Source organism: Cynocephalus volans, chromosome 6, assembly GCF_027409185.1.
Source record: "Cynocephalus volans isolate mCynVol1 chromosome 6, mCynVol1.pri, whole genome shotgun sequence".
NCBI lineage: Eukaryota > Metazoa > Chordata > Mammalia > Dermoptera > Cynocephalidae > Cynocephalus > Cynocephalus volans.
In genome coordinates, this window is record NC_084465.1 from 80000979 (window position 1) to 80018005 (window position 17027).

General features: G+C 35.3%; 1 protein-coding gene across 1 annotated transcript in view; it reads left to right on the plus strand.

Moving 5' to 3' along the window:
* The window catches only part of LRRC72 (leucine rich repeat containing 72), a 45572-nt gene extending 31733 nt beyond the window's left edge, over positions 1-13839 (plus strand). Inside the window, exons 6-9 of the mRNA XM_063101056.1 lie at positions 5046-5135; positions 6139-6291; positions 12742-12769; positions 13674-13839. Of these exons, the coding sequence (XP_062957126.1) occupies positions 5046-5135; positions 6139-6291; positions 12742-12769; positions 13674-13839 (437 nt within the window). The remainder of the gene's footprint in view (positions 1-5045; positions 5136-6138; positions 6292-12741; positions 12770-13673) is intronic.
* The last annotated feature ends 3188 nt before the right edge of the window (positions 13840-17027 follow it).

Here is a 17027-nt window from a genome sequence, read left to right on the forward strand (position 1 = left end):
ACCAAACTTCTAAGGAATGTAGAAACTTAAGCTCATGCCTTGTTTCATCTATTTATCATTTATTTATTGATTCATTCAATAAATATTCATTCATTCATTCATTCAATAAATATTTATCATTCATTCATTCATTCATTCAAACATGTTTATCACACATTTACTACATGACACTCTACTAGATAACAGGATAAAAGCTGAACATGAAAGACCCAGTCTGGACCTTTATGGGGCTTATTATAGTTTTATAACTTTTCACCTAAATATGTCTTAGAGAGTTGAAGGGGCTCCATGCAAAAACTATGTGGACAATTTGCTAAATGTAAAAAATCATTTAAGCAAACTTATAAAATAACATTTGTAGAGTAGTAAGTGAGGTTGCCCCAATATAGTGGTAAACAGAGTTATGCCTTGAACAAAGGTGCCTGGCCCAAGACTGAGTGAATCCTGAAATCCAGTCCATTCCCTATTTGTCAAGGGTGTACATGAGCACAGAATTGTGTCCTGTCTGAGCAGGGGTGGGGGAGTGCCCTTTATAGTTCTTTGAAGGTCAGCCTGGTAGCATAATGTTCACATTATCTGTCATGACAGTTTCAATGACCTTTGTTTAAAATCACGGTGACAGAATTCAAATAATATAACTATAACTGTTATATAACTTTTGAGAATTAATTATACTAATTTTCAATTAACAATTGAGAATCTCATCGTACGGTCATTTTTTTGAAATGGAGAAAATGCTGTGTTCAATTACAAGAAAAAAATTTTCTGAAAATTCTTGGTAGCAAATATTCACATTTTGAATCCATGCTCCATTTTGGTTAAAGAAAGTATATGGAAAAAAATGTTTTCATTGACTAGACTACTTGTTATTTGTACAATAATGTTCTCGGATTAAGTTTCTGTGAGCCTCACTTGCAATCACAGATTAGATTCAGCTCATCAACTAAAATGAGAAATCCATGTATTTTCAGATGTAATTTTTGTCTTTTCAAGTTGTAAAACCATATAAAACTTTAAAGCATTATTATTCCACTTCAATTGCAAGTTCTTCAGAGGGTGAGAAAATAGCCTGCAGGGTAAACTCTAATCCATTTCAGCATTGCACCCTCCACTGGCATTTATGAGGAGAAGTGCCAAGGATGGCCCAGGAGACACATGGCTGCAGAGCTTCAGGGAGGCCTAAAACCAGCTGCAGAGTGTGAGGTCCCGGGTAATTGGAATTCCTGTTTTCCAGGCGGAGTCCAGGACCCCACCTTTTCTCTCCAGGCAGTCTGGCTTTCCACACCTTCCCTTTCCAGCTCCATTTTCCTCTTCTCTTCCTTCCTCCAAACTCTTTCTAATCAGCATCCACATGTGCCAAAGACCTGCTTCATGGCTGATGGCTTTCACTAAGGGGAAAAAAAATCTACCACCACCACCACCAGCACCAAAATACTTATTCCATTCTCCTGTTCCTAAACCTTCAGTCTCCTCAAACATTTCTCTCACACATTCTCTATGTTTCATTCAGCTCTACTGACTATACTGAGATGACTAGACCACATTCCATAATTGTCAAGACCTGCTTCCTAGTGAAGCTTCCAGGAATCACCATTGGAAACAAGGTGTTCCCCCTTTCAAACGAGGGTCTCCACGTTTCCACAGGTACTGCTCTTAAACATTTCCTACCTTTTCCATCAGCAGTGGCCCTAACCCACCGCTGATGGCAAAAAGCCAGAGGTGAAGAGGGACGTTGGCAGATAGGGTGGGACTAGGATCTCAAGAGTCTCTTCATTTGAGCCTCTTTAATGGTAATGCCCTCCAAGGGGGGACCACCTCTATCAAACAACAAAGCAATCCACCAAATAAAAAAAACAACTGGGTCTTTCATTGCTGTTGTCCTGAAGAAGAGAATGTTCTGATTCCTCCACTTTCTCCATCCCTACTTTGCTTTTTAAAATCAGGAGTGATTTTCAGCTTGTGGTGTGGGAGGTCCATGGATTTTAGTTAAGATAAGAAGGTGATATAAATGGTGATGCTGACCTTACTAAGTAACCTTGACCCAGAACCTCAAAATCTAGGTGTCTGATTACTAACAGCTGAACTTCCTTCCACAGGCTTTTCTGCACAGGCTTTTAACTTTTTCATACCATTGTCCCTATCTGTTAAAATGGGTATGTTGGTCCCTTATTAATTACATTAACTTTCTTCAGAGATGGACTTTAAAGCAGTTGAGTTCATTTACACGATGATTTTTAATTCTGCTTTAAAAGTTTTAAAAAATGAACTGGAGCCACCTATTTAGATGACTCTATTTTTCTCCCCCCTCTTCTGTTTCAATAATAAGTAGCTTCTCTCATGTGACTCATGAAACTCAAGCTTATATAATAAGGTAGTAGAGACATTTTGATATATCATTGTGTAAATGTAAATTGCTTAGACTCAGAATCCCAAATTAAGATAAGCAAGACAGTGCTGGCGCCAGTGAGGTGTACTCTATAAGTAGCCTAGAGGGAAGGTGGATTAAATAGTATTAACCTATTGAAAGTGAAAGTGTAAGCAATTTCTCTTCATAGTTTCCAAAGGAATGTGCTCATACATCATAGAAGGCTTTCAGAACATTCAGACACAGGAAACCAATTTTCTATCTCAGAAATTTAATTTATGGTAATTTTGGTCTCATCAGTCCAAAACTCATAAATCCAAAATGTTAAGTGTTTAATTGTATAGAAAGACAATAAAAAGAGAGAGTTGAAAATAAGATTGCTTCCTTCTAAATAATTTAAGAGTTAGGAAAAAGTGAAGACTAATAAAGATGAAATGCCTTTCAAATTATTTAATTCAATTTTTTAAAAGTTAATTTAAGAAGAGGCTGGACTAACAGCTCAGTATTCTGATTTGCAGTCATTCAGATTTTGCTTTAGGACAAGATGAATGGTCAACCAGAACCTTGTTTGTAAGTAATGCAATGTAACAGGAGTAAATCCAAGTTTGGTGTTTTGGTTAGCTGAAGCCACAGTTTTAAAATTTACATTAAAAAGTTAGTTAACTAAGGATTAAGAGCAAAAGGCAAGAAAAGAAATGAAATAGTAATGTTCTTAGAGGGCAAAGAGAATAAGGGTACACCAAGAGAAAAAGTCACTGAAAGATGATGGTACTTTTTCCATTAACATCCTATGAAAAGGCAGACTCTACCTCCAGCTACAATGTGTTACAGGGTTGTGAGGCATCACATGTGATTCTCCAATAGAGTAACCACAAAGCAGACTTCTGCACTAAAGCATTTGTGACTTTTTCTTCCTCCTAAATTCTCATTAAAAACAATTGTGTTTGGCTTTTAAATCCTTCAAGAATGTCTTTTCTTTGCTGTCTCTGGCTCAAACTACAGTGCATGATCCCTATGGATCTTTTTAAATCTGTCCTGATTACTAGTTTAATAGACATCTGTTCTATTCCCTATCCTGTAGTTATAATTATTTGTTACCACTTTAAATTCCTTTTAAGAATAAAATGCAAACCATTTTTTGTCACTTAGGAAATCTTGAAAAATGTCCATTTTATTATTCCTCTCATTTCCTCCAATACATACATAATTTCTTTCTTTTAAATTTCTTTGTTGCTCCTGGCTCTGAATATTCTTTTAGGCCTTTCCTCAGTCTTATAACTTTTGTTTATTATGCACCAGGTGTCCTCCATTGCCTGCTTTATGTCCCTCAAAGTTCATGTTTTCCACAGGGAATAGCTATATATAACTATTTTATTAGGCAGAAAAATTTGTCTTTATACAACAAATATCAGGATGTTTTATGACCTACAGAGAAAACATCCAGATGATTGACTTTTTCAGATTTTATCTAAATAGTCTGTTGTCTTTTAAGAATGTCCTCCCATTTTCTTTATGTTGCAAAATGTTCTTTATAAATATTAATAAGTTTTTTTTCCTGGGATTCTAATGCTTAATATTTCCATCCCTTTATCAAACCTATTTGTAGTTTATGAATAGTCTCCAACAGTACATTTAAATTTAACGTGTACGTTACATGAGCCTCATTTTGCTGAGTGAAGTAGTTCTGCAGTAGCTGCAGCTCTTTCTGCTACTGCCATCTAGTGGTTCTCCTCACTATATTATATTTTCCAGAAATATTTTCTAGAAATTACATGTAGGCAGAATCCAAACACCTAAAGATGCCCTACTGAAAATCATAAAAGTTTTATTTCACATTGTATTGAAATAATCCTGTTTATTATTATCTAGGATGAATAGGGAAAATACCTTTTCCTTGAAAATAAAACCCTTACAACTTATAGTTGAAACATTTTTTAAAAGTACCTACATGCTGATTCCTAAGGGATGTGACACTGGAAATGCCAGGAGATTTTCTGCTTCCAAATGTCTCCCTCCTCCAGGAACCGTATTAGAGAGTAGGGTTTATTATAAATTCTGGCTTCTGCCCACCAGGATCTCAGAGCCACATGTGTCTAGCCAGAGGTAGGCAAGACACAAGACCCACATCTGCTCAGCTCTCTTCCTGCTGAGATCTGAAGCTGCTACTGGCATTTACATATTCTGAACTAGGCCCAGTGTTGTGAAGTAGAAGAAGAAAATTCTGTTAGAACAGTGTACTGCATCTCCACCCATCTCCATGCAGGAACGCTTGTGACCTTTCAGACTGGAAGAAGGGTACCAAGTGATACTTTGATTAAAAGGAGCCTCAAGAGTCCCATAGAGCTGATATCTAGTTCTTTCCCCACTAATTCACTTATGGGCAGGTTAAAATTTTCCTCACTGTGGCAGATTTGGGTCAACAATACATCCCCAGCACCCAGCACAATTGCTGATACTAAGCCCTTGGTAAATATTTGTTGAATGAATGAATTTAACAGATAGGAAAACTAAGTGCTGCTCTGAATAAGTAAGGGTTTAATGAGACCATTGGCTTGATAGGAAGCAGAGCTTTATACGTCCTTACATTTTATATAAATCCTGCAATTTCTCATGTTTTACCAAGTGATAGATAAAACTAATTTTGAAATCCAACATTTTATTTTGGATTCTTCCTTTGCAGGTCTATACCAAAACCCCTTGTGTCAATATAACCTGTACCGTTTATATACAATCTACCACCTTCCAGGAGTGGAGCTGCTTGACCGAAAACGTAGGAACACCTCTTTCTTGCAGAGAGATATTTGAGAAACAGTCCTATAGCTTGGTGGTTTAAAAGCAAAGAGTGCCTTTAAAAATTTGTCCTTGTGAAAGAATACTTTTGAATAATTGTCTTTGTAGAAAAAAGTTTTCTTATTATTTATTTTTGCAAATTTTGCTGTCTAAAATTTGCCCTGGTTTAGGAATTCCCATTTCTTTGCTAATTTATAGGAAAGGCCATCTAATCAAGTGTGAGGAGAACTCTCATTCTTGTCTTAGTTTTGACATTGACATGTTGGGTGCCAAGTCACCCCCTGGCATCTTAGTTTCTTATCTCAAAAATGGGGGAACTGGACTAAATCTCTTAAGGCTTATTTAAGTTCTAAAAGTCATATTCTTTGAAATTCTGTAAATATATGATAACTTTTTTATGAATACATCTTCAGGCATTGTAGATAAACTAGCGTGTCTGACTTACACACACACACACACACACACACACACACACACACACACACACACACACACACACTCAACCTCAGAACACTACATTTTACATTTTTGAGACCCATTTTACCCCCAAGTGCTATATTATCTATCTCTGTACTTACCTTTCTGTCTCTACAGGTTTGAACGCTTTTAATAATTTATTACTGAGTAAATTCTTTCTATGATATACCACAACTTCACAGTTCTACCTCTTCTTTCCGATATCCTTGAGGAAATGAAAGGTGCATCATGCTGCAATTTCAACCATGCCTGGGGATGTGTTAGACAGTGTCTGGGATGCATTAGACTGCAGGATTGTGCTCTGTCTTGTGACAAGAGGGGAGAACACCGAGCACATACGAGTATGGAAAGAACTGCAATAGCCCTTTACAGTTTAATTTTGACAGGATGTTCACATATAACATAGTACAGATAAATAAAATTTGAAAATGCTCAGTTCTATTTTAAATCACTCTGCATATCAATTTATAATACTATGCAATAACTTTACTTTTTGCATTTATCAGAAGTTACAGAAAAAGAAAGGAGATCAATGATTACCATTTTTAACCACAAAAAGGCTCATATCATTCAATCCATAGCATTCAGAGGAAAAGCAGACACCTCATGGAATCCTAAATCACCATTTAAGCAAAAATCATCTCAGAGATTACCTTCAGGTATTTTGAAAAATAAGATAAAACTAAAACTCCTCAAACTTTTGGGTAATTTGATGATAACTGCAATTTATAATCAACTATATAGTGAAACAATTTCTAATTATTTTCTAATAGTTTATTTTCTGATTTTATAATTTTGTTGGTCTAGTTAAAGTGAATATACAATTTTCATCTTCATTCGTATGTATTAAATCAAATGAGATAATGTGATAATAATTAAATAATACATTGAAGTCCCAACCCCAGTATCCAGCACAGTATGAATGGCTCAGTAAATAATCTATAGTTATTATTATTACCAGTAACACAGGACAATTTTACTAATAAAGGCTATAGGTTTTTGATAATATAGAAAAACATTATGAAGAAATAAAGATCATCTGCAATTCGGTCACCCAGAAATAAGCACTGTTAATATATTGATTAGGGCTAGCCAGTTAGCTCAATTGGTTACAGCATGGTATTGATAACAAGGTCCAGGAGGGTTCGATCCCTGTACAAGCCAGCTACCAAAAAACAAAACAAAACAAATACAATATTTTGATTATACTCATATACATAGTCATTATATGCAACTATAACTTGAATATTTTCAGTGATGTTTCATTCGTTGAAATTTAATTTCTTATATGTGCCAGAAATCCAAACAAATAGGGGGTTTATTTTCTTCACACAGCATAGAGTACAAAGATAGGGTATCTAGGGTTAGTGTAAAGTTCCATGGTATCATCAGCATTTAAGAATACATCTGTCTTTCGTTCTGCTGTTCTTAAAGTGAGCCTCGTGGTTACAAGACGGCTGCTGTGCCATCAGGCATTACATCTCCACTCTGGGATGGAATAAAGGGGTGGGGATGAAAGCAGGTGCAAAGACAAAATTCTTTCCTCCAGATACTTTGCCGAAGGGACAACATACATTTTAAAAGAACCAAATGGACTTTTTAGAAACGAAGGAAAAAACATTAAATTGGAAAATAATTTTGAAGAAATTGTCCAGGATGTAACATAGAAAAGAGATGGAAGATATTAATTAGACATTGAGACAAAGAGACATTAGAAAGAGAAGATCCAATATAAGTTTAGTAATAATTCCTGAAGGGAAAAATTATAGAGAGAAATTGAGATGAAGGTAATGTTCAAAGTGATAATGTCTGGGAATTTTCCAAAATTTATAAATGGTATAAATCTTCAGATTTGCCAGACAAAATGAATCTAAAATGTAAAAGAAACACAATCAAAAACCAAAAACAGAAACAACAACAAAAAAACTCCACACCAAAGGCAAAACTATCCTAAAGCAGTCATACAGAAAATGCAGATTACCTACAAAAGTGTAATATTTACATTCACAACACACTCCCCAACTGCAATTATGGAAGTTAGAAGACAGTGTTCTAATGCTTTTAAAATGTTGAGGGAAAGTAATGGCCAACCAAAAATTCTATAACCAATGAAATAATTATTCAAGAATGAGCAGAGGCAGAGTGTAGGAGAAAAAAAAAAAAAAAAAGAAAAAAGAATGATGGCAAAATGACTTTTACCTCAACTTTTTGTTGTGAAAATTTTTTAACAGAAAAAATTAAAAGAACGTTAAACACCCTCATACACCCATATATATTCAACAATTATTAATATTCTGCCATATTGACCAGCCTATGTATATAAGGCCTTGGCTCTTGATCAGGAAGGACAGGACTCCTCAGAAGCGGCTAGTTACACTTCATTGCTCATCCCCAACCACAATGTAAACTGGAAAACGTCGATAAATTGGTGAACCATTTTAAACATTTCAGTAGCAGACATCAGTGCACTTCAGCCCTAAATAATTTAGCCAGCAAGTTTAAAAATAAGGATATTCACCTGTATAACCACAATGTCACTATCACACCTAATAAAAATAACTGATTTATTTACATCACTTAATGCATAATCCATGTTTACATGTCTGTAGGACGTGCTGTGGGTGCAGAAGTATAGTGTGGACCAGAGGCTCTGAGAATGTAGTCCCCAAGACAGCAGCAGCAGCATCATCACTTAGGAACTTGTTACAGATGCAAATTCTTGCCCAAAACCAGGTTGATTAAATTAGAAACTCAAGGGTGGGACCCAGGAAGCTGTGTTTTAATAAGGCTTTCAGGCAATTCTGACACTCAAGGTAGAGAAAACCTGTGTAGAGTTAAGTACAAGCTTCGGGGCATGTTCCCCTGGATTTGAACACCAGCACTGCTAATAATTAGAAGTTTTAGTTTGGATATTAATTTGCTTTAGCTTTCTGATTTTTAAACAGGATCAAAATCTTCCTTTGACTGTTGTGAAATATTGTATGTAAAACATTGACGTACTTGATCTGACATATACCAAGCATATAATAAGTTAAACTATTTGCTTAGTCAGCCACTTCTGGTTTTCTTCTATTTCATGTGAGAGTTGATGGCCCAAAGTTAATGTTATCGCATTAGTGGGAGTAAGCCATACTGTGGTAGAAAAGGAATCTCTGGATAGAAAACCTCCCCTCTTAAAAAGAGCTAATGCACACAACTAATATTAACTAATAGCTAATATTAACTAACAGCTCATGCAAGCTATGCAGGGCTGTCCCGCAGTCTGTTTTCAGTGCGGTAATTGTTGTAGGTGTGAGGGGAGAGCTGCTCACCACATTTAGTGCTTCACATTTCTTTTATTTAATCAGATTGCTGAAATAACTATCATACTTTTTATTCCATTTACTGCTTTTCATATCAAACCTCCAAAAACAAAATCAAAGATGAAAGGGTAGCGAGAGTATTTTACTGCATTTAACATTTTTTCTACTAAACTTATATTCTTAATTCTTAAATATGTGGACCATAGCCCTCTAAAAATTGGCAGCATGACTCTTACCAACCTATTCATTTTTCATAAAATGCCATTATATCAAAGCAACTGAAAAGTATTTTTATTCTATAGCATGGCTTATATTAGCTTACCTTAATTAGCCAAACGTTTGTAATGAAACTAACAAAACCCACTAGGTAAGTTTTTGAAAACTTACACCTTATAGTTTTGTAGCTTTTATATTTGTTTTGATATAAATCTGACATGCACATTTAGGACTCTGAATTCTTTTATTGGAAAGAAACCACACTTGAAAATGTCAGTGAGGCAATCTAGCACCACATTTTGATTTTATTATCTTTAATCTTAAATTGAGAAAGAAGCCTATTATATTTCAAATAGCTTGAGAAGCAAGGTCAATTTTATGCTTCCTCCAAATCCCAGTTATCAATCCTTATCAAATAGGTGTGGTTAAAATCAGACCCAAAACACTCTGGGCTTTTACATGGCTTTAAGGAAACTGAGACATTGGGATATTTCCCACCAACTACCTAAATATAGAAAGACTTTAGGGGTATTTAAAATAAAGTATCAAGCTTTTAAAATGTCTACTAGTGAATCTAAAGTGAAACTACAGGATTTCCTTTGTATTTGCTCTTCTATCCCAAACAAGACAGAGGTCCAGGTGCTGGGTCCAGGTTGGGGTGTAGTATCACAGAGCCTGGGCCTGGCAGCCAAGAGTTCTCTCCTCCCAAACTAGTCAGGAAGAGACAAGGGTAAAACCAAAAAGGAACAACAGGCAAACTATTCAACAAATGGCAATACACCACAGAGTGGGTGAGTTCGGACACAAGGCAAGACAGAATCCTGAGAGAACACATGATTAAAAGTTATGGGCTCGGGGAGCAAAGGCTCAGGAAGTTGAATGTTGAAGAAATTTCTGTCTCTGGGTAGCTATGACACCAGGCACACCCGAAAAGTGAATGCCAACTGCTGCTTATGCGTGAAAGCTCAGATAAGTACCAGAAGTCAATGTGGGGTCTGGAGATTGGTTGGCATAGGGATGAGCAATTGAGGGAGTTGTGAGAGTCAAAAGAACAGGTGAAGGCAAATATCAGCAGTCAACAGAGCTACCATGTTGCACAACTTCAGTGGGTACCATTTACAGAGAAAACAATGATTGGGCCCCAAACTTGTGACATACAGCAACCCTAGGCCAAAGAGATAGGCTAGGACTACTTTCTAAGGGAGACACCATATACAAAAATAGATTCCAGAGATATTAAATATCTAAATGGAAATAAAACTGCAAAGTGCCTGAAAAATACTTTCATAATCCCAAAGTGAAGAAGGCCAATCAAAGCCTCCCACAAAACTCCAAAGCCAAAAAGAGAAATGTTGACAGATTTAACAACATAAAAACAGAAACCATTCTATGGTATAGAAACAAAATTAACATACAAGATTTTAATTTAAAACAAGTATTTGCAACACATGTACAAACAGAAGTTAATAGCCATAATTTGTAAAGGACTCCTACAAGTCAATTTTGAAAAATTTCAATAGAAAAAGTGACAAAAGACATGGACAAGACATTTATAGAGAGAAATGTAAATAATGATCAGCCTCACTAATAACCAAATTAACGCAACTCAAAACATGAGATACCATTCTCATTCAACAGGTAGGCAAAAGTTATAAAAGGTTGTTAAAGATAAGGGGAGAAAGAGAACAATTCATGTTATTGATGGGAATGGAAACTGGTTCAACTTTCTTGAAAGACCATACAGCAACATCTGTCAACATATAAAATGCACAAACCACTTGACACAGCAGTTCAATTTGAAGTTTCCCTCCAACAGAAGTGCTTGCACACATGGCCAAAGAAAAAACATATATATGTATATAAGGCTGCTCATTGCCACATTTTTTATAATAGCAATAGTGGAAACATTCTGATGGTCTTTCACAGGGGAATGTTAAATAAATCATGGCACATTCAGATAATACAAACTATTGCATTATAGAATTATTCCATGATATATCTGGGATATTAAAAAACACATTGCAGAATAATATTATGCAGAGTAATAACAAAATTAGAATTTTGTCAACAAATCTCTATGTATATGTATGTGTGTGAGTACACATGTGTATTGTGTAGGCTGGACGCATGTACACAAGACTCTTACTAGTGATACCACTGATAAAAGGAATTGAACAGGTAAAAGAGTTACCACTTTTCATTCATTTTTTCATTATTGTTTATATTCATTATAAATGGAATGTATGCTTTTTGTAATTAAAAATGCAGAAGAAAAACATAGGAAAATTTTGCCATTTGCCACAATACAAATGAACCTGGAGGACATTATGCTGGGTGAAATAAGCGAGACACAGAAGGACAAATACTGCATCATCTCACTTAAATATAAAATCTAATATAGTCAAACTCGTAGAAGCAGAGAGTAGAATGGTGGTCGCCAGGGGCTGGGAGGAGGGGGAAACGGGGAGATGCTGATCAAAGGATATGAAGTTTCAGTTATGCAGGATGGATAAATTCTGGAGATCTAATGTAATGTGATTATAGTTAACAATATTGTATACTTGAAATCTGCTAAGAAGGTAGATCTTAAGTGTTCTCACCACATACACGCACACACGCACACACACACACACACACACACATGAAAAGAAAAATGGTAACTATGTGAGGGATGAATATATTAATTAGCTTGATCGTGGTGATTATTTCACAATGTGTACATGTATCAAAACATCAAATTATTCACTTTAAATATATACAATTTTTATTTGTCAATTATACCCCAATACGGCTGGAAAAAATGTAGAAAAAGAAAGATCCTAGGGAGATTAGAAAGGCATGGGAGACTTGCATCAGCCTCTTGTGAAAGAAACAAGACCACACATTTTCCTAAGGCAGAGGCCCTGTGTTCTCTGCTGCTTGTGGATTGGCAAGAGCTCATATTTTGGGTTTTTGTGGCCCAACAGGTGCTGGTAAATTCCATTTCTAGCCTGGCACTAGGCCTTCTGGAGAGGAATAAACAGAGCAATGACAATCTCTGGAAGATACCATAAGAAATTCAAGCTTTGAGGACTAGTCTTTGAGCTCTAAAGCTAGGGAAGATATAGACTCTTGTGATCTAGGATTTGTTTATTCTGTTTCTTTGAAGTTAATGCCAAGAATCCAATGGTTGAAAATGGCCCTAAATATTTCTCCTCATTTGGACTATTCATCCATTAATAATGCATGTGCCTATTAGAGGAAAAAGGATCATTATCTGCATATGAGCTTCAATATCTTAATTATAAAAATTCCCACTTGGATTCCATTGATAACTAAATTGATTAAGTATTCTGATCTCAGGTTTTTAGATATGTACTGCATTAAAGAATTTGCCCCCAAACCCAAGGCAGAACCACCATATCTCTACAAGAAAATTTCAGTTTTTGTTTATGTAACAAGACATTTTTGGTAGATAGAGATATATATGCAAACAATGGCTTGAAAAAACCAACCTGTGCTCTAGACCTTTCCTTTATAGCATCGTTCTGTTGTTTTAGATGCTGGATAAACATTTGAAAATTACTAATTTTAAAATGTATTTTTTTTTAGATTTTGCATTTGCGAATAATGTGGACAAGTAAGTGAATTTTAAATCTTTACGTTTATTATCAGATTATTTAATAATTGTGTTGTCCCCCTAAATTATCCTCACTTTCTAAAATAGATTTTAATGAACCAAAAAATTACCAGCTCTTTAAATGCATGGGAAAAATTACATCTTTCTGTGATAAGTCAGTTCAGGGTATGCATTTATATTTGGCATATTTAGGTTTTTAGTAATACTATTATTATAACCTAAAATAAATTAAAAGGTCATTTTATGCATAAAGAAATAAAACTTAAGAATTATTAGCTATTCCTAATGAGGAATTTTACCTTCTTTGTTTACTTTTCCTCTAAATATGTTCAGTGAAAGCAATTATGTAGATTAACATTTTATATTTGCTGGAATTTACATTTTGAAAGGCAAATACTTCATTAATACTATGAAAGACATTTCAAATTCATGAACATTGATGAATTTCAAATCATCATTCTTTTTATTTTTGCACTTAAGAATTTTTCTTTCAATTCAATGTTGAAAAATATTATCCCCAAACACATTTGTAAAATATAGCATAATGTAGAGAAATAACTTTGTAATAAAATATACTTGAGATAATAACATGAAAATACCTTTAAATATTTTAATAATCTCTTTAACATGGTTTTAAAACATGATTGCATGAGTATGAGACCTAAACTATAATAGACAACCCCCAAATATATTCAGATACTGTATTTAAAAAATAAACAATAAAATACAATAAAAATAGTATCACTTAGCTGAAAGTCATTTGTTGGTAGAGACCACAAATTATTTGTTAGTGTTACTATATTACAAATAACACAGAAAAATATGGCATTTATTCATTTAAATAAAGAATTCATTTTGGTCTAATTGGCTTTTTTTTTTTTTTACTTAATTGCTATTTTTGCAGAACAGTGTTTGATGACCCAGAAGATGCTGTTTTTGTAAGATCCATGAAGAGATCAGTGATGGCTATTACTTCTATGAACTGGGACACAGTTCCAACACGAGATGAAAAATACCTTGAAGAGAAAGGCACAGAGCCTGCTCAAATGCTCACAGTCACACTGAGATAACCGCTGGTCTTTCCAGAAATCTTAGTGGTTTTCAGTTATATATTAAACTTCCCTATGACTTGACATATTATGAATTTATTATGATATTATTTGAAACATTCAAATGGAAATGGAAATATTAATAATGAAAAACAATTGCTACATTTTTGGTTTTCTTAATGCAAAGTTTTTGTTGAAGTAAATCACGTACACGGAAATGTACACCAATCATGAGTGTTCAGCACAACAAATTTTAAAAAAATGAATGTGTTCATGTAACTGGCATCTTAGATGAGGAAATAGATCATTATCAAGCATTCTAAATGTCCCCTTATTCCTGTTACCAGTCACTGTCCACCCTTTCAAAGTAATTACTGTCTTGATTTAAATCTCAATAATAAATTGTGTCTGATATTGAAAGGCATATAAATGGAATCATAGAAGATGAATATTTTTTGTCTGGCTTCTTTCACTCGACATTGTTAAGAGTCATCCATGCTGTTACTAGTAGCAATAGTTCCATCGTTTTCACTGACGTATAATATTCATTGCATGACTATACCACAATTTGCTTATCCATCGTACTGTTTTTTATTCTCATCTCTGGAGACATTTGCTAGTTCTGGGTACGGGCTAATGATCTGGGCTTGGCTAGCCAGAAGCCTGCTGCTAGAGAATAGAAAAGCTTTTAGCAGTTGCCTGGCGCTGAGTGAGAAAATTGGACATTTAAGGTAATTCAAACTCATTATTGGTTTCTCTCCACTAGATAAAAAAGCTTATATGAGGCAGAGTGACATTTCCCCCTATCTGATTGTGCTTGGGGAATATAGACACTTTGTAGAAGTGGGACTGGAATCAAAACAGGTAAGAGATGAAAGCCTAGAAGAAGTAGTGAATTGACACTGAGAATCTACAACCTCTTTTTACCTGTGGGCACTTATGATTCTGGGCACAGTCTCTTAAGGTATGGTCCTTCACAGAAGATTTCAACCAGGGTAAAGAAAAAGCAAAGATTTGGGCACTCATGGGGGTGAGTGGCTAATATAAAGACAAAAGTGACTGTGGCTTCTAAGATTAGGTGATAGAAGGAATTGAGACATTCTCTTACTCTCTGTACTGGATCACTTATTTTGAGGGACTCCAGCTGCCACAACATAAAGACACTCAGGTGGTTATCTGGAGAGGTCCATATTCTGAGTTACTCAGGCCTCCTTCCAAAAGCCAGTGAGGAACAAAGCTATCTGCCAACAGCCATGCAAGCAGATCCTTTCTGGCTGAAATCTTCACTGGACCCTCAAGCCAGAGAAACCTCAAACCAGAACCAGCGAGTTAAGCTGCTTCTGGAATTCTGGCCTGCAGAAACTGTATGACACAATGCTTATTGATATTTCAAGCTGATAAGTTTGGGGGTAATTTGTTACACAGCAGTAGATAACTAATAAGATAACTGAACGTAATCCACAGTGCTTTGTGGAGTCTCTGGCAAGTTCTGAGAGTAGAGTCACAGTGCAGCTTCCAAGAGTTTTTGAGCAAGGCCATACCACCTGTAGCAGAGAACCAGTCACTGTTCAAACAGCAGTTCTAGGCATGCTACAGCATACATCCTTGTACTAACTGAGCCTGACCATTGATCAAGTAACTGTTTGGCTAAAGCTGCTCATCTTGAGTTGAGTCCTGTCAAATCCACCAAGCAATAACATCAGGTGGCAACAAGTCATTTTATGATGGAAACAGCATATTTGGATCAGGTTTAAGGTAGCCCATAAGTCACATAAGCAATTTTAATTTTCAATTAGATTGTATTAAGTTAAGAATACAATATTATAATCTGTAGGTTAACCATTAAGAGTAAAAGAATATGTAGTCTTTGATATTATTTTTAATCCCACAATCACTGAAAAAAATGAAAAATTTGCTCCAATTAAAAAATGTCTAACAAATTTGACTTAATCTTTAGTTTTAGAGAACTAACAAAAATATGTTTAATCTGCATGAAGAAAAAGGTTTGCTTTAACATGCATTCCTCAATACTGGATATTTTTAATTCAATAAAAAAGGGCTAATAAGTGGCTGTGATTGGAAAACATTGTATGAAATATCATTTCAGGAGAAACACAAGATAGAAGACATGATCTTTAAGTTACCTAAAACTCTCCCAAAATGGAACACAACCTTATTGAGAGGGTGTTTTTAATTAAGTAATATGCTTTAAACAACAGAGACCCATTCAAGTTGGCACAAGTGAAAGCATATTTATTTTAGGATTCATTAGGAGGTCTCATGACTTGGTAACAGAAAATACTGATATATAGATCTAGAGAGGGTTGTGGCTAAACAGTGGGGCCCTAGAATCAGATCTTGCTTGGCTCTTCAACTTACTAGTTATGTTACTTGGAAAAGTTAGTTAACCTCTCTAGGGTAAAATTTCCTCTTATTTAAAACAATAATAGTAGTTACCTCATAGAGTCTCAAGGATTAAGTTAGATAATGTATGCAAAGTGCAATGTTGTATTAGTCTGTTTCTGTTGGCTCACAACAAAAACACCTGCAACTAGGTGATTTATAAAGAAAAACAAAATTTATTGCTTACAGTTTTGGAGGCTAAGAAATCCAAAGTCCAGGGAACATACCTGGTGAGGGTCTTGGTGGTGGCAAAAGTGACCCAGAGGTCTCACATTGTAAGATCGTGGAAGTAGAGAGAGCAGAGAGACTCTCTCTCCTTTAAAAGCCCTTAGAACCACTCCCATGACCACCATTTTTAATCCATTCACTACGACATGGTCCTACAATCCAATCATCTCTTCTAGGCCCCACCTTTCAATTGCCATAATAGGATTTCTCACCTTCAACAGTTACAGTAGGGACCAAGTTTCTAAGACATAAAACTTGTGGGACACAATTCAAGATTCATTGAGTTTTGGGGGGACATAATTCAGTCCACTATATAGGTGGAATGGCTTTCTTAAAGTCAGTACTCAATATATGTTACTGTTACTGTTATTCTTATCCCAAGAGCAGTTGTGCCCATTATAGACTATACTTGGTGTTAGAGAGTGAAAGTTTGTGTCCCCCAGAAATTAATATGTTGAAATATAATCCCCAATGTATTTGGATGTGGGGCCTTTGAGAGGTCATAATGTCATGAGGGTAAAGACCTTATGAATGAGATTAGTCCCTTCATAAGAAGAGGCCCTAGAGCTAGCTCATCC